This window comes from Syngnathus typhle, linkage group LG2, assembly GCF_033458585.1.
Source record: "Syngnathus typhle isolate RoL2023-S1 ecotype Sweden linkage group LG2, RoL_Styp_1.0, whole genome shotgun sequence".
NCBI lineage: Eukaryota > Metazoa > Chordata > Actinopteri > Syngnathiformes > Syngnathidae > Syngnathus > Syngnathus typhle.
In genome coordinates, this window is record NC_083739.1 from 9,197,611 (window position 1) to 9,224,432 (window position 26,822).

Sequence of the window (26,822 nt, forward strand, 5' to 3'; positions counted from 1 at the left end):
TTCTTTCTTCCCAAGCGAGATAACTGAATTACATTTGTGGATCGGATTACAAATGTCTGCAAGACTGCAACACAGGCAGCAAGCGAGGGCTTGGCATGGAGAACGTCACAGGCAAAGTGCACTTCACCAATTGTTCAATAGAGAGCGCAGTTGCGCTTTGACGTTTCGGCGCGCATTTGACGCGACAGTGGAATACTTTACAGCACACTGAGCGCACTCGGCTCGACCTCGCCGGGAGACTCTAGCGCAACCTGGCCATACGAGGGAGGCGAGCGGACCCACTGCATCTCAGGCCCTCCGCGGAGGATACGATCCCACTGACAGCTTCTGCGCGGTTACCGACTCAAACCAAGTCACATATTGGGAATACGAAAGGGTGGTCTTAAGGTTTGTACAATTCCGGCCGATCTTGTCTCCTTTGCTGAATTAGCTTGTCGGATCATCATGACGTAAAGATGACTCCCTCACTGAATCGGCTTTTTCTACACTGAGAAAGAGCAGAAAGCAATGGCGCCCGCAGATCCACTTCGCATTTCCATCCACGCCGCGCAGTCTCTGCTGGAAGGCTCAAGGCATGTAGTCGCGTAATGGCTAACTTCGACTTGCTAGCTGTCCAACCCGCACGCTTGCCGTGCTTTTACCCGGCCGAATAGTTCAGACAGACAGCATGGCTTAGTGTGTTTAAAAAAAGGTCTGTCGCTCGAAATGTTAGAAGCTATTTGAGAAGCTGAGTAGTGGTGGAGGGGAAACAGATGCTACCGGATACACGATCGGGTATCGACCGCGGGACAACGGGCTGGCAGCTGGCGTTTCCATGTTCGCCTGAATCCACTCGAGAGGATGTGAGCAAATGGGGATCGTCTGCCCCACCCAAACCGCATGCAAACGTTCATGCGCGTCTTATTATTTTATCATGGCATGTAAACCCGTCTTATAACTGAAGCGTTGGTGGTCGATGTCCTGTTTAGTTGAGTGGCTGTGTTAAAATGTACATTATTTGCAAGGTGCACGCTTCCCAGCGATGGGAGTAACCAAGTAGAAATACGTTACTGTATTGTAAGTATTGACCAAAGGTGGAAAAGTAAAAGACAAACAAAAGTAAAGTCAACTGCGCTTTTGAGATTATGGGGTCGTTCCCATGAATGACAATCTGTCAAAATACTGGGCACTTTCACCTGAGTACAATTCATCACCTACTTCAGGAAATGGCTTACATGTTGGAGAAAAAAAAAATCCTTTTTGGAGCTGTCACTCAACCCTTATGAGTTACAGAAAATGAATGAAATAATAAGTGTGGTCCTTTTAATGTGCTTTTCTTTTTACATTTAGTATTGACATCCTTCACTAGTACCCGATAGATTGAACAATGGAGATTCTGTTCCGATACCTGGTATCAATACTATTTCATATTGTAGTTAGTTAATATCAACATGATTGGCATGATTAATCTTCCACGCGAAGAAAATATATTTCATGTCAAGATATTTCCTTTGTGCCCGGAACCTAGGGAGCTTCCTTCAATATTCAATGGCCAAGTCATTTCCTTAATGTGGATCTTCTAATCTTCTGCTTTTTTTTTTTTTAAGGGTGGAGTAATGAGAGTGAGACTGTAAAACTCACAAGAGCAGGCTGGAAGAAAAGAGGGAAGCCAGACAATCATGCTGGAGGCAGAGGCAGATGCGGATGCAGCAGGTGCAGCACTGGCGGGGGGTGCCGTTGCCTCCATGGATAGTGAAGACCTGAGAGCCGAGGTGGTGCGTTTGACTCTCGAGCTCCAGGAAGCCACAGAGGAGAAGCTGCAGGCTGCCCGCTACGGCTTGGTGGTGCTGGAGGAGAGTTCAGCTCTCAAGAGCAAAAATCAACAACTGGAAGAGGAGCATGAAGCCCTCAAAGTGGAACTGCAGCAGTTGAAAGAGGTCAGAACGCTCAAGGCCTCTTGGTATATGTATACCACAAACACAATTGATTTGTTTTCAGACATAGTTATTTGATTTACTGCTTTAAATGGGAAAATCAACCAGAAAGCTTTGTTTAAAAAAAATGTATGATAAGCTTTATTTTGAGCAACAGCATTGTGGTCTTTTCAGATTCACATTTTTCAGATTTATCTCCTTCAGATGAGATGGGGAGGAAATTAAAAAGATTTTACCAGAAACATTAAACATATATCGTCAATAGTTTCATCTGGATAGTCAAAATAAAAGAAAAAGACCTCATTTACATTCCACATGGCATATAAGCAGAGGTCTTTGTTATATTGTAAAATGCGCCATCAATTTTTAAATCTGCCTGAACCTGATAACATGTCAGATTCGGCGGGGCTTCAATAAAGTAGTGCAGGCCAATTAGCATCTTCATACAATAACCATATCTCAATCTTCAGTTAAGCGCACAATAACTATTTCATGCAGCGCCATTATTCTTTCAACCTCAGTAACTGATACTGTACGTATTGTTTTAGGTTTCACTGCTAGTGGCAAAATAGCCTACTGCTATTGATATGGTATTTGATATTCTTTATCATAGCTAAGCTCTGAATGATTTTTAGTCCTCAGGATGTTTGCACATGCTTAAGAAGTACTCGAAGGCCTTAATTATAGTATCAGACGCCAGACTAAGTTTGTTTTAACTAGGAGCTTGAGGTGCAACAATTAATTGATAATTATTTTTTGATAATCGGTCAATCGTTTTGGTAACAATTTCTGTCTACTTTTCTGGGTGATCCTTTAAAGTGAGCAACTCGTGCTTGCGGAGTCGAAGTATGGAGTGCTGCTGACATTTTTCATTCATGTCAATGGCTTGCCATTACATTCAGAAAAAACTGTTCAATTCATCTGCATTTTTTTTTTTTTTTTTGGCTGAGCATTTGTCACTCTCATTTTGAGAGCAAACTTAGTAGTCATTTGCATTAAAGCGCATGCGGATAAGATGCACGTACCTCGTACCCTTCTGTTTCATTGCCGCGTTCAAACCGGCCCCCCGTCACACTACACATGCTCAGTGTTAAAGGTCTGCAAAACAGCATGCCCATATTTGGAAGTTTTAACAACCTCGCAAGAAGTTGACAGCGAGGCTTTTCCGACTGGAGGAGGAGCCAAGATGTATTTTTCATTGTTTATAAATCCACTGTCGTATTTGTCAAGGCTTTCTCCATTGTTCTGTAAATAAGTCTGTCAAAATAGCAACAAATGGCTCCCTCTCTTGTTGGAAACATTGTCATCACGCCAATCCAGAGACCGGAATAGATTATTTTCTGATGAATCGCTGTCATTTCTGTTACTTTTCACGCCCCCAAACTCTCTGCCGTGACTAAAATAGTATGTTTATAAAATTATTAAGTACACTTTACCTAACATTGTATCCTTATTAAAATAAAGGGGGAAAAAACCGAATAACTTCATTAATATTGTCAGAAAAGATTTAAGTGCATCAATCAGCTGGCTCTGTGCTCCACCAAGATTCATTCTGTGATTGGAAAAAATGAATCGATGGGTTAATGGCTTGTTGCAGCCTGAAATCAATCGTCCCACTCTGAATAGTCACATAGTGAATGACAGGTCTTGTAGTTTACTGACGAGGTCTTAAATATGGCTTTTTAAGCCTTCAACGTAAGCCTGGCGAAGTATGTTTGACTTGCCTTGTTGGATGTTAAGCTCTGCAACTCTTGTTTGTCTAAAGGCGTTTGCAGATTCTGTGAGCAGCCAGAAGCGCGCAGCCGCTGATGGAGAATGCCGGGAGGAGAACTTGCTGCAGGAGACGGCATCGAAGGAGGCCGCCATGGCAACCCGCTTGGAAGAAGTCCAGGGAGAACTCAAGCAAGCACGACTCGCACTCGGCAATGCTCACGCGGAGATTGACAGACTTGGCGTTGTCTCGACTCAATTTAAGAAGGTGCCGTTTCCAAACAAGAATAATATTCTTGTCCTAGGTTGTCATACTTGGAGGTGATTTGAGCATGGCTTTTGTGTTACACAGGACTGTGAGTGCTTGGAAGCAGAGAAAGACCACCTGAGGGATGAGATGAAGGAATTTAAAGTGCGTGAGCTGCGCCAATTACAGGACAATGGCGAGCTGGAAGAAGAGAACACATCTCTTCAAAAGCAAGTGTCTGTGCTCAAGGAAAACCAGGTCACTTAAATGTACATTTCATACAGTATGATTTTGACTTTTCCTTATAATCCAAGAAAAATGGTACAAAACGATGTGTGTGTTTGCACGGTCCTACATTGTGAAAGCACCCTGAATGCACCGGGTTGCTTGGAGCAAGTGTGTGACGTGTATGTTATTCTGCTTTCCCTTTAGTCGACAACCCAGTTGGAGTTTATACAACAAAATGATTTACACACATTTCAATTCATCGCTTCAGAAACATTGCCAGTACTAATATTGGCTGTCAATGTAAAAAAAAAAATCACAAACAAATGCTATCGGAACACAAACAGGATGATACATTCTTCCTAATCTGTTTAACTAGCTCAATCACAACGTTGCTCCTATCATGTTCTACAATCGTCGCCACACATTGTTTGTTGACACAACCTCACAACTAGCTGAAAGCTCGTCTTGCGTTAAGGACACCGGGCAGACCAGTTATTGACTCGCAGGCGAGAACAAAAGGAGTGAATAATTAGCCTTCAGTGCTAGCACTTTGACAACCACAATGCACTTGTTATATCCAATGTGACGCAAACAGAAAATCCAACTGAACCGGTGCTAAGGGTGTAACAATGTTAGAAACCGCAATTTGCTACCCAGCCTATGATGCTTTAAGGTCACAATTGATTTAGGGTAGAGAAAAGGAAAAGAACACAAAAATGACTTATCTTTTGCGTAACTAGGAACACCTTGACATATTAAACGAGAGCTAAACTCATTATTGAGTAAATGAAATGAAAGATTCACAAATATTTATTGGTGTGTGTGCATTTTCTGCACTGCCAATCTCAAATACTGTCCAGTATATATAGAGATGGAAATAAAAAAAATCTTCTCATCTCTTCAGATGAATTGATTATTAAAATAATTGCCAATTATACTGTCCAGTATATATAGGGATGGAAATAAAAAAATCTTCGCATCTCTTCAGATGAATTGATTATTAAAATAATTGCCAATTACAACCCCATTCTTTTAATTCCAGGTAGAGTTTGAATCATTAAAGCTTGAGCTGAACCAAAAGAACGAGGAGCAAGAGGAGCTGCGAGCTCAGATGGAGGAGGCTGCGAGGCTGCGGGAGATTGCGGAGCATCAGTTGGACGAGGTCCTGGAATCCTTGAAGGAAGAGAGGGAGCAGAAAAACAGTCTTCGCCGAGAACTCTCTGCTTTGACCCTGAACCCCTTTGATTCTGTGGGCAACCTGGAGCTCCACTTGGACCAGTTGGATGACAACCAGGAAGAGGGCCGGACGGGAGAGGATGACACTCGGGAAACGGGCCAGGACGGCGGCGTTAACAACGCCCCCAATTCGGCTCACACCCCTTACGTGGGGGGCTCCAAAACGAATGGCGTCATGCAACGTTACTCCGCACCACGCAACAGTGACATATTTCTGCGGGCACCAGCTTCTGGGCTTGTGTCTGACCTCTTGAGTGAGCTCCACTTCTCAGACAGCCAAAAACTTAAACAGCAACTCCTTCAGGTACGGACATAATATTTACATCAACAATATGAGTAACTTTTATTCCCCATTTGTATGCCGACAACATATAATTATTTAAACATCTAGCTTCTTCATTCAAACTGCTCCCTCTACAAGTTAGATGAGTTTCACTAAAGCCTGTATCTCACTGGTCGTCAGGGTTCCTAAAAGGTTGCAAATGGTTGCAAACAGCTTTTCTTGTCGCAAAGACAAGAAAAATAGTTGATGACTATCAAAACTGTTGGCGAATATAATGCAAACATCTCTGCGACCATTTGTAACCTTGAGAAAATTCTGACAAAAAAAAAAATCAACATTCAAGCCGTTCGCAAACTCTCGCAAAACACAGTTTAGTCAACTCATACGGGCAAACATGTGCTCATAATCGCTTAACCACATGCAAACACTAAACCTCCCAATGCGTGAATGATTTATTTCAGCAGAATAAAAACGGAAAAGTGCAGTTTAGTTTTAGTAACATATAAAAGACATTGCGAGCCTTGCTAAATATTAGCTTTAAAGTGGCAATCATCTCGTGCTTCCTGCTTTAGACCACATCCGCTGTGGCTTAATGTAAAAAAAAGCAAAAGACACTGTTTGGAAATAGCACCGCATACAGTACAGTATTGTCAGTTTTGGACAGAAATAATGTTATTTGTAATCTAATTCCAATTTATTTACCAAATAAAAGGATGCTGGAGAATGTATAATGTCTGGAGTTAGCCCTGCCTGTTTCCCTCTCTGCTCGAAGGAAACCTCTCATTAATGGGGAATGAAATTGGGGGTTGGGTGAAAAAGCAGCAATCGAGCAGATGTGTAGAGTCGAATGGGGTCAGCCAGTTTCACATTAAAAATGCATGTAAGTGGAAAGGTGATTGAGGGTAATGTGTGTCACACATCTTATCTTTTGTCCCATTGAAAAATAATCCCGGCCGATTCTGGACTTTGATTGAATTGCTAGACTGCAAATTTGGTCCATTTGTTATCAAAAAAGTGTTTTGTATTCATGTGTATTTTTTTCTTTTTGACTTCCACTTAATTATTCTGATAAATTTGGACAGTCTGATTTGAATTGCAGGCATTAGTACACCAGTCAGACCTAAAATGTGCATACCATAAATTTTCACCAACATTCATGCTTGCCCTGTTTTGTTCTGTGCACGCAGACGGAAAGAGAGAAGTCGAGTCTCGTCAGCAAAGTGGAGGAATTGCAGATGCAGCTGGTGATGTCCAAGCAAGCACTGAGTCAGCATGAGGACAAAGTCGGCTCTCTCACGCAACAGCTCGAGGCTGTGCAGAGCAACCAGCAGCACAACCGCGAGGCAGGAGAGAAAGAGGCCAAGAATGCCAACCCCGCTGACGTGGTCTTTGATTACGAGGTGGACACAAAGAGCAAAGAAGTGCTAGAGGCACGTATGCGTTCAGCCAGTGAAGAGCTTCTGAAGCTACGGGATGAACTGTCTCAAGCGGGCACTCGTTATAACGCCTTGGAGCAACGATACAAACTAGAGAAGGACAGGTGGCGATCAGAGGCCCAGGAGCTGGCGGATAAGATTCGCCAGTGCATCAAGTCCAGCAGAGAGGACCAGGAACGGATCAGTGAACTGGAGGTTGAGATCGGAGCCACACGCAAAGTGGCCAGCGATTCCGAAGGCCATTTGAGTGTGGCTCAGGAAGAGCTGCTAGCCTTTTCTGAGGAGCTGTCCAACCTCTATCATCACATCTGCGTGTGTAACAACCTGACCCCCAAACGGGTCACCCTGGACTATTACCGTGAAAGCGCCAGGGCACACGGCGGAGCTGGTGCAAGAAGGCCATTCCATATCTCCACCCCGCCAAGCTCCCAGAAGAAGCCACGGCCCAATGACACCTTCATCTCCAAAGCTGCCGCTTTGCAGTTTATGGGGGAGGTCGACAGTTCAGGCTCCTCTGTAGACTCTCCTAGTTGCCCCGGTTCCCCCAATCTGGACTTCAGGGACCCCTCCAATGTCCGCAACTTGGTTGCTGTCATCAGATGCCAGATCAAACACCTCCGGGTAAGAAGGCCCTCATCACAACAGGCTAGGAGCGGGTAGAAATAATGGCGTCAATGAACCATTACTGTGAAACCTAAAGTTACAAACTTAATTGTTTTCTTGAGCCCATTTCGTAACTAAAATGTTCACAAATCAAGTAATGTTTTACATTGAAAACAAATGGGAATACAATTAATCGGTTCCAGCCCCCCAATTTATTTAGCTTTATTTTTTATTTTTATTTATTTACATTGTTGAGTTAAAAATAAATTTTATTTGTTTATTGCTTCTTAACTTAAAGAGCATTCAAATCAATAATTGAATAAATTGAAATAAAATAACTGAATCACAATATCAAGAATTGATTGGTGAGGTCTTTAAGAATACGCAGTCCTTTGACACTCAGAATTTTAATGGTTTTCTTATGCTTTGCCGATACTTGACTGTTGAAATGTATTCTCGGTGAAAGCAGGGCTTTTGTTCCGAGTGAAAGTGTTTGCGCCTTGACAAGCACCCTCCCGCTAATGCCCAGCTCAGACTGTTAAATGGCGCTGAGTAGCTCGTGTCTGCACAAATCCAATTCCTTGTTGACACGTGGCTCTGTGTGGGGTTGAATGGAATGGATTACCCAGGTTAATCGTTGATGCGGCTTTGACCCTGGATATTGGACAATATTCGAAACACAAGTACACTGCTGTTTAGCGCAATTAAACCTATAGTAGTGATTTGAGGTCTTTGTTCGTCCAATTGTCCGACATTCATTTTTATGCTCTCTGAATCCTCCTGTATAACTTGTGACGTGAACCTGACCTTGTTCCATCAGGTGGCAGTGGACCTCTGTCGTCAGCGGGGTGCTATGCCTTACTCGGGCCTGAGTAGTAGTGTGGAGATGGAGAGGGATGCTGAAAGCCTGCTGGAGGAAGTCCTTAAACTCAAGTCCCTTCTTAGCACCAAGAGAGAACAGATTGCAACTCTCAGGACTGTGCTCAAGGCCAACAAACAGGTAAAAAAATCAAGATAACACATTTTGAGAGACTTCGTATTTTACTGCTAGGTGTACTGCAAATGTTGGATCACCTCAGAGTTTCATTGTCATGATGGCTGAGACATTGTAATGTTAAACTGCCAGCAGAACAGTTATGCTTAATTCGTTTGTCTTTTGACCATCCTCTTGATATCGCTCTTACGACGGATGGCTGTCCTGAGACTCATTTGGCAGCTTTCATTTGTCCTCAAGGTGCACAATACAGCATTTGTGAACAGAAAGTTGCACCCAAGGGAGCGCAACTGAGTCCATGTTCAAACCTGCCCTCCCTTTGCACAGTATAGCAAAAACAATCAATGTATATTCTTTGCAATTCCTGCAATTGTATTTTTTTTGTTTTAGACTGCTGAGTTGGCTTTGTCCAATTTAAAAACCAAATATGAGACGGAAAAGAGCATGGTGTCTGAAACCATGATGAAACTACGCAATGAACTCAAAGCATTGAAAGAAGATGCAGCTACCTTCTCTTCACTCCGAGTCATGTTTGCTAGTCGGTAAGACACTTCATTTAAAATTTTTTTTTTTTTTAAAGACTGTTAGGCTATAATAATAATACCAACTGTACCTCTGCCGTGACGGCCCGTCAAGTGTTTTTCTTGGTCAGTAATGGTCGGATCATTGTGGTACAGCATTTTCTACCACTTAATAAGATTACAATACCTATTACACCCGAGTGTGTACAATCCACTGGTTCACGTGAAGATTACAAACCACATGCTCTGCCTCGTGCAGATTTGTTCTTCCAAGCCAGGTCACCTTAGCGAGGGAGCGGCCTCATGTGTGAGGCTCAGTGTTATGACAATAAGGGCAACATTTGTTAATGGTTATTATCTTAAACATCTTGTCTGTTTGTGTCTTTGAATACACCTGAGAGGAATTGGAACTCAAGCAGGAGTCCATGTCTCTGGACACACGTAACATTTTAACACAAGCCTTTTGCTGGCTTAGAGGTTTTGCGGCGCCCTCTTGTGGTTCAGTAGCGTTATTGCTGTAATGCAATTTAACTGAGAATACTGGTGCCAATGTTAGTGCAAGGGAGTGTTGACAAACCACTTGTCATTTATTCTTTCCGTTTCCAAATGGCAATCAAACAATATATATTTTGAATAGGTGGCTTATACTGTTCTTTGTAATTCAATACAAACAAATGCCAGGCTTATTTTTCCATTTATTTTATTGTTGCGATTATTTATGCATTCTTCTCCAAATTGTTTGTGCTCAAATCTAGGACAGGATTTGAGTTCAACGTTTAACTGATGAGTTAGTTTAGTGGGTTACCATTTCTGGTTAAAGGGATTTTTTTTTGTTTTGTGGGAAAAAAAAAACAACCTGGAAAATTGTGGTTATCGCATGTTTTGTTCCCTTAAATCAGGGGTCACTGGCATGGCGCCACCTGAGTAGCCAGTGGTTGTGGTCTAGTTTACCAGTAATGGGGCATTGAGAATTCCCAGAAGTGTTGTAGAAGTGACCATTTGGAAATCTAAGCACTTGCGGACCGTTAAAGAAAATAAGTGTGTCCGCACACATATGAATATGATTAATTATTAAAAGTAACAACTAAAGGTAATTTGAGCAGGTCTTACTTCAGAAGATGTGTGCGAGCGTGCCTGCATGTGTGTCAAATTGGTATCACTTCACATTATCAAATTTTGAGCAAATGGTGCACATGTTGACAACTTTTAGTTCCTTGTTAACCCATTAACATTGAAGTAGTGTTTCATTATTAACTATTGATAACTAAGATCTATTGCTACTCTAAAAAGGTTTGAAATGCAGCAATTGACTGTGCAGTGGTTGAGATTGTTTAACAGCATTGTACCGCTTGCGCATGTTGGGTCTTTTCATAGTGTGTGCATCTCTCAGGTGCGACCAGTACGTCACCCAGCTGGATGAAATGCAGAGGCAGCTGGCAGCTGCAGAGGATGAGAAGAAGACATTGAATTCCCTGCTGCGCATGGCCATCCAGCAGAAACTGGCACTCACTCAGCGTTTGGAGGATCTGGAGGCCCCGCTGTCTCCTCACAGCTTGAACAGCAGCCCTCGCCGCTCCAGAGCCAAAGAGCTGGCCGCCAAGTCGGGACGAGCGCCACGGAGTCCGAGAAACAGTCCGGCGCGTGCCTCCATGAGGAGCAGCCCTCGTGCTAGTCCCGTTCTGGGGAGCAGCGTTCCAGCCATGGCCACGCACCACTTGCGAGCTCTCACGAGAAGCCTCCACACAAGCCCCGTAAGAACCCCGTTCAGTCCTTGCAACCAGACAAGCAAAGGTCCTCCTCCCCGAGGCGCTACGTTCGTTCGAAGTCAGAGTGTCAGTGATGTTTCGCAATCAAAGTTAAGTGCCGCTTCCTCCGGCACGCGTAAGAGCTCCATCAGCTCTGAGAGCAGCGGGTCGGTGGTCCTAACCAACTCGAGAAAAGCCACATCTGGCCGAAGAGGTTCCGTCCCACGCCAGGAAACCTTCATCACAACTCGCGTCGTACCCGCGTCCTCCTCCAGGCCTAAATCGTCATTGCTTGGCGTCGGGAAGCTAACCTCGTCTAAAGCTTTGCATGCTTACCCTAACGTGCATGAAGCATGGAGTGAACCTAGAGAAAAGCCCAACCTCGATAATTCTGTGCGAAGAAAGCAACCGTTGGCCCACAGGTCTAAATCTGCACACCCATCAGCAGCGTCTCAGTCCGACTTGGTCCTGGCTCATTTAAATGCAAAATATCCAGAAACACGGACAGGTGCACCTCTCCATGCTAGCGATCCTGCAGGCAGGAGCAGGATTTCTGGTGTCTGTAGAGAGTCCAGGCGTTCGTCAGACTTGCACGTTAATGCCGGTAGGCGCACCAGTAGCAAAGCGGAGGCGCCGCCCTCCGCTAGAGCACACAGCTCGCAATCGAGATCGGCTCGCAGGCGATGACGTACAGGAGCCGGCAAGTGAGATTTGTGCTCAAGCAGTTATTTGTTCTTTCTTCATTAGTAAGGTCTAAACGTTCCTCAAAAAGGATGTTTGTTTTTCCACACAAAAGTACGAGTCAAAACACTTTTCTGATTACACACTGTCATTTGAAGAATATGAATTAAACAGGCAAAAGCCACCTGTTTTTGTCCATCTCTGGGGGCAGCTGCTGTTTTGAATATTTATCACAGTTGCGAGGTCTCAGGTCACAACCAATCACAGCTCAACATCAGAAAACCGGTGAGCCGTGATTGGTTGTGACCTGGCAACTGCGATGTCATTTTCCATTGACAGCAAGTGACAACGTGTTAATGTAAAGAAAATATTTTGGTTGACTTCCTCTTTAACTTTAGCATAGGATTACAGCCTTATGCTTTAGACTCCTGTATGTGAGTTAATCACACGAGTGTTTTATTCTAACCATATTTTTTTTTGTTTGTTTTGTTTTGTTTTTGTGTGTTTCATCCTGTCTCTATAGCGCTGAAACACTTCATTACTCCAAACCCTCTCTTCACCACAAGGACCCGTCTTCATGTTGACTCCCCGGTTCCCTCCTCCCTTCCTGCCTCAAGACATCCTGTTCATCCCAGATGCGCTGCTGCATTCCCCACAAAGATGGAGTTTAAAAAGTAAAAATACAGCTCTCATCCCACTCGCTTGCATGCAGCCTGAAGGAGGATGAAGAGAAATATGTGCTGCTTATTATTCTTATTGTTATGAGAATTCATTGAGTGTGGCTTGTCCTATGTGGTTCCCAACTTCCATTTTGTCTTGTTTATTAAGGCGGTGTTGTGAGTTACCATCAGCAGTATTTATTCCATTAATATATTTTGTTTACTGTCCTTCCATCCAAGCCAAAACCTCCTCTTGTGAGACATGTACGTCTTTGCATTCTTGCCTTTAGCTCATTCATGTGACCCCGCCGCCCCCACGATCATGTGGTTTACACGTGAATGCAGCCTTACTGACACAGTTGTTCTACTACAAGTCCTTTAACATACAAGCGTTAATTACAGTCACATCTCAAAATTGTGTTTGGTCACGGGACTGCGGTCTGACCTACAAATCTTTTACCTAGTTGGAAGCAAACACTTTCTTTTCATGAATAGTGAGCCATATATTATTCCCCACCTCAGGGCAAAAAAAAAAAAAAAAAAGATAAGGAAACGCGTAGATGCATGTTGTATTTTACAGACGGACTGCAATCTAAAATGTGCCATTGCTGGTAAAATCTCTCTTCTCACAGTCATGAAGTTTCCCCCACAAGTAACTTGACCAAAGTTGAAGAAGAATTGCCAAGTGCAAGGTTCCTCTTCACTGACTCCATTCATACAGCTCCATTAGACAAATATTTCTCATTCCTCTGCTTCTATTTTCACTGCAGTCTCGCTTCTATTTGCCTTTTCTCCTGCCTCTGCCCAGCTAAGATGTCTCTCGTTGTGAATTCAGAGTAGATGATGTCAGCATCTCAGTCAGGAAACGGAACTTCAGTTCCGTCCGTCCACGACAACAACTAACTAAGCAGGCTCTAATTCAGTTTGGAATAGGCTTAAGTTGGCATACTATGTATGACATGCATTTTCTCTTCAAAATGCTCAGCGAACTGTGGATTGTTTTGCTCTCAAGTTTTGCGCTTCACATTAACCCAACAGAAATGACTTAAAGTAAATCCATCGAAGAAAACGACAAGCATGGGCCTCATAGTGCAGAGAAAAGACAGACCGGTAGACTCGTCTTAATGATTCACTTGGAAATGACTGTTAAGAGCTAAAAGCGAGTGCAAGGCCTCTTGAGGCCATCTCCTGTTGTGTTGCAAAATCAGTTTTGGTGCCTTTTGTTTTGATCTCGTCTGCTGTTTTAGACTACTGTTCTTGTTTTGTTTTGTTTTTTTCTCAGCGAGTCACTGGAGCTTATTACTTGTTTTTCCTCATTTCTTTCTGTAAAATGAATACCACGCTATGCGAATGGTGCAATGGGTGTTGCATGTCAGAACTTTCACAAATAGGATTTTATTTATTTTATCACCAACTACTGTACACTGTATTGCACTCAGTCTGAATGACGTGGGAGAGTAATCACATTGAAATTCGGGGAGATTTTAGCTGAAGCTATTGTCCAGAGTGTTACAGAATATGTTAAATTGCTTCTGAAGCACCAACACAAACTTGCAGTTCACCACAGTTGTTGTCAGTAAATGATTCATTTTGCCCACAGCAGCAAAGTAGTTTTTAGCTTGTCCCACGTGTGAACCAACACTCCTTGGTTTTGTTGCGCTTAAAAAGTCGACGATTAATACATTTAATCGCTGGAATTTGAAGTCTATTAACCACCCCCCCCCCCCCCCCCCCCCCCAATGATGTGGAAACTGAGAAGCACTGAATATTGTGGATTTGAATATTTTCACTTTTCACCACTTGGGTGTGTTTTTGCTGACAAAGTAATAACTGATAATACGAACGATCTCTATTTGTATATTTTGAATCCAGTGTGGTCGTGATTGTACACAATTCAGAACAATAGGCATTGGAAGCGTATTAAGGAAACTATGTAAAGATAATTGCTTCCAGGAGGGACTCAGTTGCATCAATCTGTACAACTCGTAGCTAAAAAGTGAAAATATTTGACAAGAATGTTCTTCCTTTTGAAAGTAACGTATGGATTTGTTTATCTATTTAATTCAATCAGTGTAATTTAATTTCAAGTGTTGTGGACTTTTTGAAAGTGTATTTATGCGCTCTGCTTTCTGTATAAATAGCTCAAATACATCATGCGCACACAGCTGCAGACGTTTTGATTTGTACATCCATTCCCTTCATTCTCCTGCAACCCAGAATAAAGTAAACCAACACTGTACAGTGTAAACCAACTGAATTGTTTGTCAAGATTGTCAAGTTTGTCATATGTGCACAGTAAAAACATAACAGTACCATACAATAAAAGAAAAACAGCAATTTTAAACAATGAAAAATAAATACTCAAATAAGCTACGAGACCTAGGAAATTTACTAAAAATATATAGAATGAAAACTTAGTCCGATCATCAATCCCTGATCTTCTAGAAAGCCCGATCTGCCAATCTGTATTTTTTTTCAATGTTTCAATCTTGTTTTGTTGTAAAGCATTGAACAATACCTGGGAAACAATAACTGCACAAAGTAATTCTCAAAAAATGAAAACCGTTAATCATCTCACAGCAAATTAGGACAGTAGTAGATTTTTATTTGTGCTTTGTCAGCGTAGTTATGTAGACTATACCAACATAACCTTTATATACTTCATGACTTGCCGTGCAAAGTAACGAATACAGAAGTAGACTTTCTGCAAAGTAATGAAGTAAAAGTACTTTGTGTTTGATGATTGGCTGCTCGAACAGTCGTCCCGCCCTCTTTTGCATTCGTTAGGCGTGCCTGTACTGGAAGCAAGGTGGCTTGTGGCTTAGCCCGTTGTTATTAACGCTCAATCGGCTTAAGCTGCAAATTGCACGCCTGCAATGTCGCTGAAAATCGCGACCACTTCGCTGACCCGCGCCCTATGGAGCGGAGGAAGCCGACAACAATCTCCAAAACGCGCGTGCTGCGTCACGTTACGCGGCCACGACGGGACAAAAGAGAGAAGCGCTTGCTCCTCTGGTGGCTCCAGGGGGCCGTGTGGCGACGCGCAGCCATGCAGCCCTGGGGCTCCAGCGGCGGCGTCCGACGGACAGCAAGCCGAGGAGCCAGCGGGCGCGCCCGGTGTGACTGGCGCGAAGAGGAGGGCGTCTACGTCCACCTCCACGATCGCTCCCTTGGACCAGAAATCCTACATGTGGGCTCGTTACGCTGACCTGAGACGGATGGTTCATGGTCAGTAGAATATGAGGAACGAATTCATAATCGTGCATCATCTCTTGAAATAACTCGTCTCTTGCGGTCTTGCCACTTGAACTTCTCACGTGGCGTTTTATTTAGTGTTGTTGTTGAGCCAGCCCTCATGGGAAACATAAATCCAAAACTGCAGCTCCTCTCAGATTCATGGTTCCGAAACAGACGCGAGCAAAATCACGTCGAGTAGAAGATTACAAGCATTTCTTTTGTTTGACAGCCTTGATATCTAGTTTATGATCCTCATAAACGAGACAATGCATTGCACAAAAACGCAACTTCACGTTTATGCAAAAGTTTGCACCGGTACAGTATGTGCTTGTTGGTGCTACTAATAACACAATACTTACTGTATATACAAGTAGCGCTTCCAGCTGTTCTCGCTTAAATCCTTTTGACTACTCCACCCACCTCTGCATACCACTAAATACATTTTCCCCTCCTCTTAGAAGGAAAAATAAACGGTATAACTAGTACGTGACTAATGCAACTAGTAAAATAAAACATTTGACAGTACTGCACATAGGTGAGGCAAAAGTGTAGCAATTGATATTTGTGTACTACTAGTGAATAGATGTTCATCTCTTGTAGAATTTGAATGTCACTAGTTGTACTCGCAGCATGCAGTTAACTATAGTGCAGTTTTGCTTCACTAGTAAAATGCAGTTGTTCTATTAGTACATTGAAGTGTGATGCATTGCAGTGTATGGCAGAAATATCCAACTTGTGTGCAGTCGTGCCCCAGTAACGTGTTGTTGTTTCTAATGAGGGTGACCTGAAAGTATCATGCCAAGCAAAAAAAAAAAAAAAAAAAACAGCAAAGAGCAGCATGGTTTGTTGTGTTTGTGTGCTCTTGAAACCAGCAAGACCAGCAGCAAAACAAAACAGCCAGGATTGGAAAAGCTGAACCTTTGGTCACTGGGCAACCTGTTCTATGAAGTGAACCACAACCACCCAGCATGAGCAACATGCTGTTGTTGCCATTCTGATCTAGCTTTTTTTTTTTTTTTTTTTTTTTTAAAACACACACTTGTAAATCATACAGGTGGGCCCGGTCCGAATGGTTATTTTGATAATAATGTAATTTTTAATTTTCTGGAATTATAGTTGATTTAATAGTAATTTGCAAATTATTTGAATACATACAAAATGTTAAGTGTATTTAAAAAATATACATTTTATTAGATTAATGAATAAAAATGGGGAGAAATATATAATTACTCCAATTTTAATGACAATAGTGGCAAAATCAGGCATGTCCAACTATGGTCCAAGGGCCACTGTCTTACCTGTTTTCCATGTCTCCCTGCCGCAAATCACCTGATTCAATTGATCAACTAAACTTTGAAAAAGCTTGATAACGATCCTGATGTGTTACAGTAGGAAGACGTGGAAAACAGGCAGGATAGTGACTCATGAGGATCGAGTTTCGACACCCCTGGATGAATGCAACAGATAGAGTTTTTTAGTATGCTTGGTGGCATTTTGTCTCTGTCTTTTTGACTCTAGTATTGAAGCCAAATGTGTTGGGAGCGTGTCCAGCTGCATTCCACCGCCTCGCTCCCCCCACCTTCCCAAATCCCCAGCCATGCTATCATATCACTCAGAGGCACTTTAACTCCTCGTGCGATCTGTTTTCCTGTGCTCCTGTGTAAATACACAATTGCGAATGCTGAGCTTGCTGATTGCCTTCCTATAGGATGTTGCGTCTATTTTCTGTGATAAACAAAACAGAATCAAGAAGACTGTTGCTGATACTCATTGATGAAATCAGTGGAGAAGTACACATTTTGCAACTTCCTGACATTTTGTCCGGCTCTCCAAACTGACGTCAGCCGGGTCTTCCGCTGAGTTATGTTCGTTTCCAATTTTCTTTGCAAGTTTCATCATTTTGGGGTGATTAAAACTCTTTATTTTTTCAGACCGCTGAAGCTTTTCTCCTTGTGTTAGTTCAGGCTTGGTCTTGAAATGATGATGAAACTGAGTGGAAACATTACAATGTTTAAACAAAATTCTAAACCATTATTAGGAGTGTTCTAATATCGATCAGGTGATTGGAACTCAGGCCTGATCACCGATTGCAATGTGTGCAAATTGATCTCCAAAGTCAAAGTTGATTATTGACTTTCCAAAGTCAAGGCAAATGTTGGCAAAAGATAATTAGTCTGCTTTCATATATCAATAAATTGTTCCAACTCAATTTATTTCTTTTTCATGGTCAGAGCTAATTCCACCCGGCGCGTGCAAATCCCTCAACTCGTCGGCCATCTACGCCAACAATGAAGTCAACTTGGACGAAGTGGACATCTACGGCTTTGACTACGACTACACGCTGGCTCTGTATTCCAATGCGCTCAACTCGATGATTTACAACACAGCCAGGACCTTTCTCGTTGAGCACTTCAAGGTTTGTGCAATTTGCAGATGCGATTTTAGATTTAGAAATCTCACAGACGCACGCAAGTTTCCTGTTTTGTCCTGCTGCTCCACAGTACCCGGAGGCAATCCTCAAATATGATTACATTCCCAACTTTGCAGTGCGAGGTCTGCACTACGATATCCAAAAGGTAAATGATCTTACGTTTTCCTGAAGCAGCATCTTTAAGTAAAACGGCTTCTTCCGTTTTAGGGTCTACTGATGAAGATCGACGCCTTCCATTACATTCAACCAGGAACAGTTTACAGGTGCAAAAAATATTTGCTAGCATGTACCAAATGTCACTATACACTTCAAAATTTGGGGTATTATTTGGGAAGACAGGGTCGTTTTCGAGAATGTTGTTAAAAATAAACTGTTCTATGTGTGACTGTGAAGGCCAGAGAACTTGGCAAACTGGCAGAGAACTGTTGGCAGGAACAGCAAAACCTCTTGTCAACACTGATCCAGTGTCAATTGGCTGGCCAAGTGGAACAAAGTGATCTGCACAGAAAGTCTAAGCTGTCAGATCCTGATGGTGTTTGTCCTTAGAATTGCACAGTGACTCATACTCTATTTGATTTTAGGGGTCTGAAGCCAGTGCCAGACGAGGAGGTCCTCGAGCTCTACGGGGGAACTTTCCACGTCCCTCTGCAGCTGGATAGTGGCTTCTACGGAAAAGTGAGTAGACGTCATATTTCTATGCAGTACAGTGGTGCCTTGAGAGGCAAGAGACCCTATTTGTGTGTTCTTCAAGGTGCGAGCTGTGGTTCGGCTGATTTATGCTTTGACTAGTGAGCAAAGAGACACGAGTTCTGTATGGTGGCTGTAAACTCCAAACATTTCACAAGAAGCAGCAGCTTGGCAGAGAGTGAACAAGTCAGGCTACACACTGTTTGATACTCGCAAAGTTTACTGTCAAACAAATGACAGCATTATGTAATTCAAGTATTTGCTTTACAAAAGTCTGTTTACTGTAATGCTGCCAAACAATGCAAAACACCGTAGATGGACAATGTGCTGATAATTTTCATTCGTGTTATGGCGTTATAACCCATTAAACAATTTCTACACAAATGGTGGGGAGACACATGTAGACAGATAATAGAACGATACTCCAGGCATACATTCTTGGGTGTGTTCTGAGTTACTCTCAACAAACATAAAAAAAACAAAAAACAGCATTTATCACAGACTCTGGTCTATCCAACCATCTGTGTTGTATGCTTGCACAAGCAATCATAGTTGTGTTTTTAAAATCTCATTTGGGGCTTTGTCGTCACTATCATCAAGCAGAAAGAATGGATTTTTCCACAAAATAATTCCTTTTTCGATCAGATGTGTCTCCTCTGCGTCCAGTCATTTGGATGTCAAGTCAGATCAAGTCAAATTTATTTATATAGCCCTTAATCACATAAATGTCTCAAAGGGCTTCACATGCCCACGGTTGACAATTATTTTCCACGACCCCTGATCTTAACTCCCAGGAGGGCAAGGAAAAACAAAACCTCGACTAGAAAAAATGAGAAACCTTCAGAAGGGACCGCAAATGGGAGAATCGGGACGACCGGGCTGCAATGGATGCAGAGTGGGCAATATTTAACACACAACATAATGTATATCATAACATGTCCCAGTTGCTCGCTTGTGAACACTTACACTTATTTTTGGAATGCGGCTATGCTTTCGAGTTTAATCTTCTAATCCCTTCCAAAACCACCTCGCTCAAATGGGTCTCAGCCCAACCTTCCTGGGTTTGCCCTGGCATAATGAGTGATTGAAGAAAAAAAAAAATGCTGCAGTTAAATCTGGGTGCGAATGGCAAGCACCTTTCCTCAATGTTGTACTTTGCAACAGGGCCCAAAGGTGAAACAGTTCATGGACATCTTCTCCATCCCAGAAATGACCCTCTTGGCTGTGGCCAACGATTTCTTCATCAGCAACGACATTGATTACGATCCAGTTCACCTCTCCAAAGATGTCTCAGTAAGTATCAAATTTCGTCTGTAAAATCCACAAATTTTTACGGTCCGGGTTAATGGACCTCCTGGTCTGCGATGGTGGAATATGTCATAAAATCTATCGCCATTTGACACCAGATATAAAACAAAATGTACATTTACTTTTAGCTTGATCGGCAGTACATGTTTCGTAAAATCCTGATTGATCACAAAGTGTACATATGCCCCAAGGTACTCATGAGAGATGATGCGGTGAAAGGCCGTATCGATTATTTTGTCAGCGCGCCGTCACTTGCAGTTTTTAAAGATTAGTTCTTGTTGCTACTCAATAATCATTGAGCAGTTTTTTCTTTGCTTATTAACATGGGGTGAGAGGGCTCGCTTCTATTGTGGGGTCTCAAATACTGTATGTATTTTTATTATATCTCACAGAAGGGATTCTCATATTTGCACACGTTATATTTTTTTATGAGCCAACACTGAAGAATTAACACTTTGCTACAATGTAAAGTCATCCGCTTGTATTACAGTGTAAATGAACTATCCTCTCAGAATAACTCCCACTGGAGTGGAAACTGCTTATTCATTACTAGCTACAACATAGACTGGTTAGAAAATCACATTCATAGTGTTTATAATTCTTTGAGCAATAAATATTTGAACACGGTGGGGCAACACACGTAGACAGACAATGTAAAAAAAACACTCAAGCATATTTCTTTATGCTTAGTGAGAAATGACAACTATTAGTGCATCTCCTCTTATTTATTGTGTTATCTGTTTATTTATTATTTATTCATCACTCTTACTATTGATTGTTTGAATTTTTTGCCTTCTTGTTTTTATATTGTGTCGCGTACTTGTATGTCTATCGTGTTATGTGTCTCGTCACCGTGGGATAGAGAATAACGTAATTTCGGTCTCTTTGTGTGTTGTGACGTGGAGAGATTGACAATAAAGCTGACTTTGACTTTGACTTTGACTTTGATCTTATTGCGTCATTGCTGACTGGAATGGATTAATGGCATTTCTGTTCATTTATCGTGGCAACATGATGTTCATGGACTTTGAGTTACGGAGGAAATTAAGACGGTATCATTCTGAAAAGATTTATGATTCTAAAGATTTAATTGCGTCTCATGGTCATGGTCTGAGCCTGCCGCACCACATTTTTGTTGGCCTTTGTCTCCTACTGAGAGGTTTGGACAAACAGTGCTTTGGCACTCAGCTGGAAGTACAGGAATCTGCAGGGAAAAAAAACAAACAATAACTCTTGTCCTTGACTGACTAGGCTTTCCTTTCACAGAGAAAAACATTTAAGGCCTGGTATGCACAGCAAGAAAATTGGGCTGTTTTTGGCCCTTCTCGAGCAAAGACGTCAAAGACCTGTCTTTTTGTCTTATCAGATTATTCTTAAATCTGAGTTGTATTAAAAAGCCTGTTTTTTTTTTCCCGAAACAGGACTGGTCGCTAACCTTGAATATTGAATGTGGTCAGTTTTTACAACCAAAATTGTTTTATATGTGTGGGAAATGCCGACATTTCCATTTGATTCTTAACTGTGACCTGAATGGAATGGAGGGAATCTAACAAGTGCCTTGACTGACGAACAAGGAAACGGGGGGTAAACAAAACAAAATAGATCCTACCTGACGTATTTTATTTTGTCTTTTAATAAATGTGAGTTTCCCAGACCGAAGAAAGTATTTTCCAAAGCAAGAATTTTACTGGGGTGGTCTGTGTTGAGATAAGCGGAGCACACCACACCACAAGCGAAACTGTTCAATGCCGGGTTTGTTATCTTTATGTGCTGGGTTTGTTACAGATGAAAAAGATTTGAAAGGTGTTTAGCAGGTCCAAGTGTAAGCAGGTTTTTCAAAAGTCATTTCACCTAAAGAACATTTTCCCTTTTGCCACTTCCAGGAAGCCATCGGCATGGTCCACTTGAAAGGCTTCATGTACAAGTGGATCGAGCAAGACCTTGGTACGATTTTCAAGTCGGCACAACGCAGCATTTGTGTGCGAGTTGTTTTGTTTGTTTCTAGAAAAGTTCATTATGAGAGGAGAAGAAACGGATGCCGTTTTGCACCGACTCGTCAGTCATGGAAAAAAACTTTTTCTCATGACCAACAGTCCCTTCAGTTTTGTGTAAGTGTTGACGTGGTCACGGTTTTGGACCCGCAAGTGTTTAATTGACGCTTTGGTGTTCAGGGACAAAGGCATGACGCACATGGTGGGCAAAGAGTGGAGAGACTTCTTCGACGTCATCATCGTGCAGGCGGACAAACCTCACTTCTTCACCGATTGCGTCAAGTATGTCGCACGGACAAATTGAACAAAAAATATCAGAGTCTGAAAGATAATTTATTTTGAAAATCAGGTGTGCTCGCCTCTGCCTCCATACATGTCAAACCATTCCGGTCATACATGATATTTAAAAAAAAAAAAAAATCAGGAAATAGTTAGAAAAAGAGAATAAGCGCTTTCAACTCCCAATAAAAACAAACAGCCTACTACTCTCTTTATCAAGTATTAAAGAGCTTAATTTCTATTTCTTACTAAGAATACAGTGTTAAAGACGAGAGAGGCCGCATAGAACATATTACTGTAATTTCTATTTTCATGTATTGGAGGGCAGCGTTAATGTTTCAAAGTGTGCATTGCAGACCCTTCCGGCGTCTCGATGGAAACGGGGACCTTCGTTGGGAGAAAATCAGCAGTCTAGACAAAGGCCACATTTATAAACAGGTTAGTGCATTCTGGGTCTTTTTCATTAACTGGATGGAGAGCATCAATGTGCCGTTTCTGCATCCATCACAGACCCACTGACGTGTTTTTCTCGTCTCCCAGGGAAACCTGTTTGACTTTCTCAGGTTGACGGGTTGGCGAGGATCGAAGGTTCTTTACTTTGGAGACCATCTTTATAGCGACTTAGCAGTGAGTGTCAAAGCTTGATGGGCATCTTGAGATAGGGTCATGCTGTTGTTGCCGTGTTCGCCATTAGCATCTTAATTGTCAACATCAGTAACAGTCAGTATTTGTCAAGCCACAGCTTTTACATTAGAAAAAGGTCACAAAAATAATGCATCAAAAAATGCTGTCCCAAAACAATGTCTAGATACTTGTAAAATTCAAGTTTTATTTTGTTCCAACTTTGACTGATGTAGTGTGATGATCCATTCCACTGTGAGAAAGTAAATTTCCTTCTCGACAGGACCTGACGCTACGACACGGCTGGCGCACTGGAGCCATCGTACCGGAACTGGAGCATGAAACCAAAGTTGTGAGCACAGAGCGCTACGCTGTCAACCTCACTTGGCTCCAAGCCCTCACCGGCCTGATGGAACGATTACAGGTGAGACTTTCACACCGACCCGAAAGCCGAGTCCTCGGAAAGATGTGCTCAGCTATCTTATTTTATGCTTTCCTGATTCCCCAGACGCACCGTGACCCAGGATCCAAACAAGTGCTTGACGAGTGGCAGAAGGAGCGAGAAGAACTCAGGTGAGTGACATCACTTGTACGCCCTCAAGCAACTCATTCACTTCTGTCACTAGAAAATTCACTCTTTGACTCTCACATTCTTTGCTTTATAGTATCAAGAATTTCATGTTCACTTGTGGACTAGTTGAACTGAATCCGTGTTGATGTGTTTGTTGGATGTGGATATTGAATAGCTTGAATAACCTTTATGGGAAGCCAGTTGTGTGCCTTGACTTATCAGTTTAATTGACCATACGTAACTCAAATCACTTGTATCTCAAATCGTCTTCCACCAGTGAAATTAATGGAATCGCTATATATCTATTGTCTACCATACATCTAATATAGGTATATATCATCCTTCTGGCAGGTGCACCCCACTTGCTTAACCTTGAGCTTTTTTTTTTTTTTTTACCAGGCTGATGACAAAGAACTTTTTCAACCCTCAGTTCGGCAGCATCTTCCGAACGTGCCACAACCCCACGTATTTCTCCCGCCGCCTGTCTCGCTTCTCCGACCTCTACATGGCCTCCCTCAGCTGTCTTCTCAACTACGACCTCTCCCAAACCTTTTACCCACGCCGTACTCCTCTGCAGCATGAGGCGCCGCTGTGGATGGACCAGCTGTGCACCGGCTGCATGAAAACACCTTTTCTGGAGGAAATGGCTCAAATTCGATGAGCGAGTACGTTTTTAGGACACTCCGTTCGTTGCCTTTTTCGACACCTGTATGTTAGGGTGCAGAAAGGTGGCATAAAATTATACATGGTGACCAGTTTAGCCAAAGAAGTAGATTAAAAACAGCCTGCAGAAAGTAAGATGCTTGGGTTGCTTCAACTTAGCAAAAAAAAAACTAAACACGCACAATTAGCTTTTTTTTTTTATTTAGTTGTGGCAATAACCCACTGTATGCATATATAGTGCGGTTGCAGTCGACCTTTTCACCTCAACTTGGTGTTTACTGTTTTCTTTTTTTGTAATTTTTGCATGGAGGAAACCACATGGGGGAATTCCAAAGTGTATTATGACCACACTTTAAAGAAAAAAAAAATGAATGCGGTGTTGCTTTTTGGTGCAAGTGCCTTGATCTGAAAGATTTACTTCTTGTCACTTGGCCGATTTTTTTTGTCTTGATATACTAGCAAAATATAAATTCAAATAATAGTTGGTTCCAGACCTCCTCTGCTAGACGGCAGCAGCAAACACTCAATGAAGGTTCATGCTTTTAGGTGGGGCTGTAATTCTATTCATCTCAATGGTAAAAGTTGACTTGAGACATGAGTGTTTTGAGATACGAGCAGGGAGCTGAATGAATTAAACTTGTATCTCAAGGCACCACTGTACAAGAATAAAGTCCATGGATATTAACTTTATCATTACACTCCTAAAGGTTGTCCTGGGTGATGTTACATTTTTCCCCTCTACTATATCCTGCAATGTTTTTCTCATACATATTTTTCTTTTCAGTGTGGCCTTAATAGTTCTTTGTGGTAAATGAATTTTATTGACGATCAATTGCAATGGCCAATCATGTCAGTATGGTTTTGTGGTCCAACCAGTTTGGTTTGTTCACAACAAAGTCCTACTGTTTCTTAATCATGACATTTAGTAGTTGTGTGTCGTAGTGTAATGCAACTCCAAACAGCAAACTGGAGAAAAATAAGTAGATTCCTGTAGACGCCCCTACACTTAAGGGTTTCCCCATGTCAAAACTGTCTCAATTAACCCCAAATGGTTTGCTGTTGTGTTCACGTTTACTTGCATTGTATTATCTTATGGGAAGATGACTGGATTCAGTGGCAATGCATCTCATGAATGTACGATTCAATAAAATGTCTCAGCAGATTTAATGAAAATGTGTGCATCATTTTAAAGAGATGTGTGAAATATATTTTTCTTCCTGGGTTGGCATAAAATAATTGAGAAGCACGGCTATAAATCAAGGAAAATGGTGGGAATCTTACAATAAAATACAACTTTTTAAAGTGCATTTTACAACAACGAGCTGTAACACGGGGTGAATGCGTGTTTCCTGGGTACCACCAAGTGGTTTCATCTGGTTTTGCTCCTGGGTTCCACTAGGGGCACACTTGTGTTAGCCCATGTTGTCTGGGTTCCACACAAGCGCCATCTTGAATTTGTGGGCGTGGGCAACTCACCTGTCACCTTTTCCCCATCAGCAGCTATTGCAGGGCAGTTTCAGCAATGTACTGGTGCTAAATGTTTGCATTGCTTGATTCCATCTGTCTTATCCTTTTCCAGCTCAGTTCTCTCATGTGCTAAGCAGTGACTTTTGTATGTTCCATGTGCCTATGGATTTTCTTCTTCTTGCTATCGTAAGTACATGTGACTCTTTTGAATTGTTTGTCATGCAATAACCCCTTAAGTTATCCTTTGCTGCTCTTTTTCAATATTATCCATCTTTTGATGGAGGTGAATTACTGCATACCATTTACGTGACTTGCATGAGTCTCTTAGCTACATCGAGGTGATCTTAACTTTGCTTGTGAGTTTTGCGTGTGGGTTTGACGCGCACTTTTCCTTTCTGTGTCTCATTGGTCGCACGGTTGCTAAGCAACGCAGCATCCATCGCCGCTCTACTCTGCATAACAAACTCATTCACTTCACCACCCGCCTGCAAGCAGCCAGCAGATAAAGGTAACGTTCTTTGCATGCTGCTCTACTTTGTGTCATGTTGATCTGCTCGCTTTTGGTTTTGGTAGCAAAGTCTATTAGCGGTTGCGAAAGTTGTCATACAGTGGAGTTATCTTCCTGTTATTTGATAAGAAATATTTCACAAATGACTGAGGCGCATATTAATAATGAATGCAAATCGCTCCGCATGAAGTAACTAATTAGTTGCGTGACCTGTTTCTGCCACCAATGGCTTACATCACTGCTGCATACTCTTCAGTCTGCTATAGGTGTTTATTGGTGCCGATGTGCTTGTGATGTGCCTGGCAGGGGCGGTCCTGGTGCTTGTTGTTTTGTGTTGTTCAATAAGCAGCAGTTAGCTAGTTGTCTTCAAATATTTTTTTTCAAAGACAGACTTCAACCTGTTTATTGCCATTTTGACTAGTGTCGAAATAAGTCAAAGCAAAGAGAAAAACACCTTGTAGTATGTTTAAAACAACCACACAATGTCTAGCTTCATTCTGATTTCCGTCTGCACGTATAAGACAATAGTCAAATATTTTCAGCTTTTTTACACTGGCAAGCATTCCTCCATTCTTATTGTCCCTTGCTGCAGAACTTCATTCTTCTGTATTTCCCTTTCAAGATGCTTTCGTCCCCCTCCTGTCCCATTGTGCACTCCCTACCAAATCTCTTCAATCCATTTCCACCTCCTGCTTTTTATTTCTCTTAGGTCTCACTTGAGTGTCTCCTGTGATGCAATGCTGGCATCACGGAGAATTGTCAGTCCCTCCTTCCGGCAGTCTCTTGTATTATTAAATGTATCG

General features: G+C 42.2%; 2 protein-coding genes across 4 annotated transcripts; both read left to right on the forward strand.

Annotated features, from left to right (window-relative positions):
• The first annotated feature begins 164 nt into the window (after nt 1–164).
• On the forward strand, nt 165–14,513 carry zgc:162200 (uncharacterized protein LOC558638 homolog). Of its 3 annotated transcripts, XM_061272805.1 has the most exons (10): nt 166–387; nt 1,587–1,916; nt 3,679–3,891; nt 3,976–4,128; nt 5,141–5,638; nt 6,805–7,674; nt 8,477–8,656; nt 9,041–9,192; nt 10,562–10,922; nt 12,121–14,513. In XM_061272805.1, exons 2-10 carry the CDS (start codon nt 1,659–1,661, stop codon nt 12,124–12,126), a joined length of 2,691 nt encoding a protein of 896 aa, XP_061128789.1. In that variant the 5' UTR covers nt 166–387; nt 1,587–1,658; the 3' UTR covers nt 12,127–14,513. The 3 variants fall into 3 exon arrangements, with proteins under 3 accessions (XP_061128790.1, XP_061128791.1, XP_061128789.1); XM_061272806.1 differs by lacking the exon at nt 10,562–10,922 and having other exon boundaries at nt 165–387; XM_061272807.1 differs by lacking the exon at nt 12,121–14,513 and having other exon boundaries at nt 165–387; nt 10,546–10,739.
• A 514-nt stretch (nt 14,514–15,027) lies between these two features.
• nt5dc2 (5'-nucleotidase domain containing 2) lies at nt 15,028–25,206 on the forward strand. Its single transcript, XM_061272820.1, has 14 exons — nt 15,028–15,484; nt 17,725–17,909; nt 17,995–18,069; nt 18,132–18,187; nt 18,506–18,599; nt 19,776–19,904; nt 21,803–21,863; nt 21,925–22,027; nt 22,091–22,192; nt 22,546–22,627; nt 22,730–22,816; nt 23,094–23,234; nt 23,319–23,383; nt 23,781–25,206. The coding sequence occupies exons 1-14, from the start codon at nt 15,133–15,135 to the stop codon at nt 24,040–24,042; spliced, it is 1,794 nt and encodes a 597-aa protein (XP_061128804.1). The 5' UTR covers nt 15,028–15,132; the 3' UTR covers nt 24,043–25,206.
• The last annotated feature ends 1,616 nt before the right edge of the window (nt 25,207–26,822 follow it).

Coding starts and splice junctions, on each gene's coding strand:
- nt5dc2 (XM_061272820.1), top strand. CDS start 15,133: ATGTCGCTGAAAATCGCGACCACTTCGCTGACCCGCGCCCTATGGAGC. Junction 22,193..22,545: donor TTCTTCACCGATTGCGTCAA/GTATGTCGCACG, acceptor TGTGCATTGCAG/ACCCTTCCGGCGTCTCGATG. Junction 22,817..23,093: donor ATCTTTATAGCGACTTAGCA/GTGAGTGTCAAA, acceptor CCTTCTCGACAG/GACCTGACGCTACGACACGG.
- zgc:162200 (XM_061272805.1), top strand. CDS start 1,659: ATGCTGGAGGCAGAGGCAGATGCGGATGCAGCAGGTGCAGCACTGGCG. Junction 3,892..3,975: donor TCTCGACTCAATTTAAGAAG/GTGCCGTTTCCA, acceptor TGTGTTACACAG/GACTGTGAGTGCTTGGAAGC. Junction 4,129..5,140: donor CTGTGCTCAAGGAAAACCAG/GTCACTTAAATG, acceptor TTTTAATTCCAG/GTAGAGTTTGAATCATTAAA.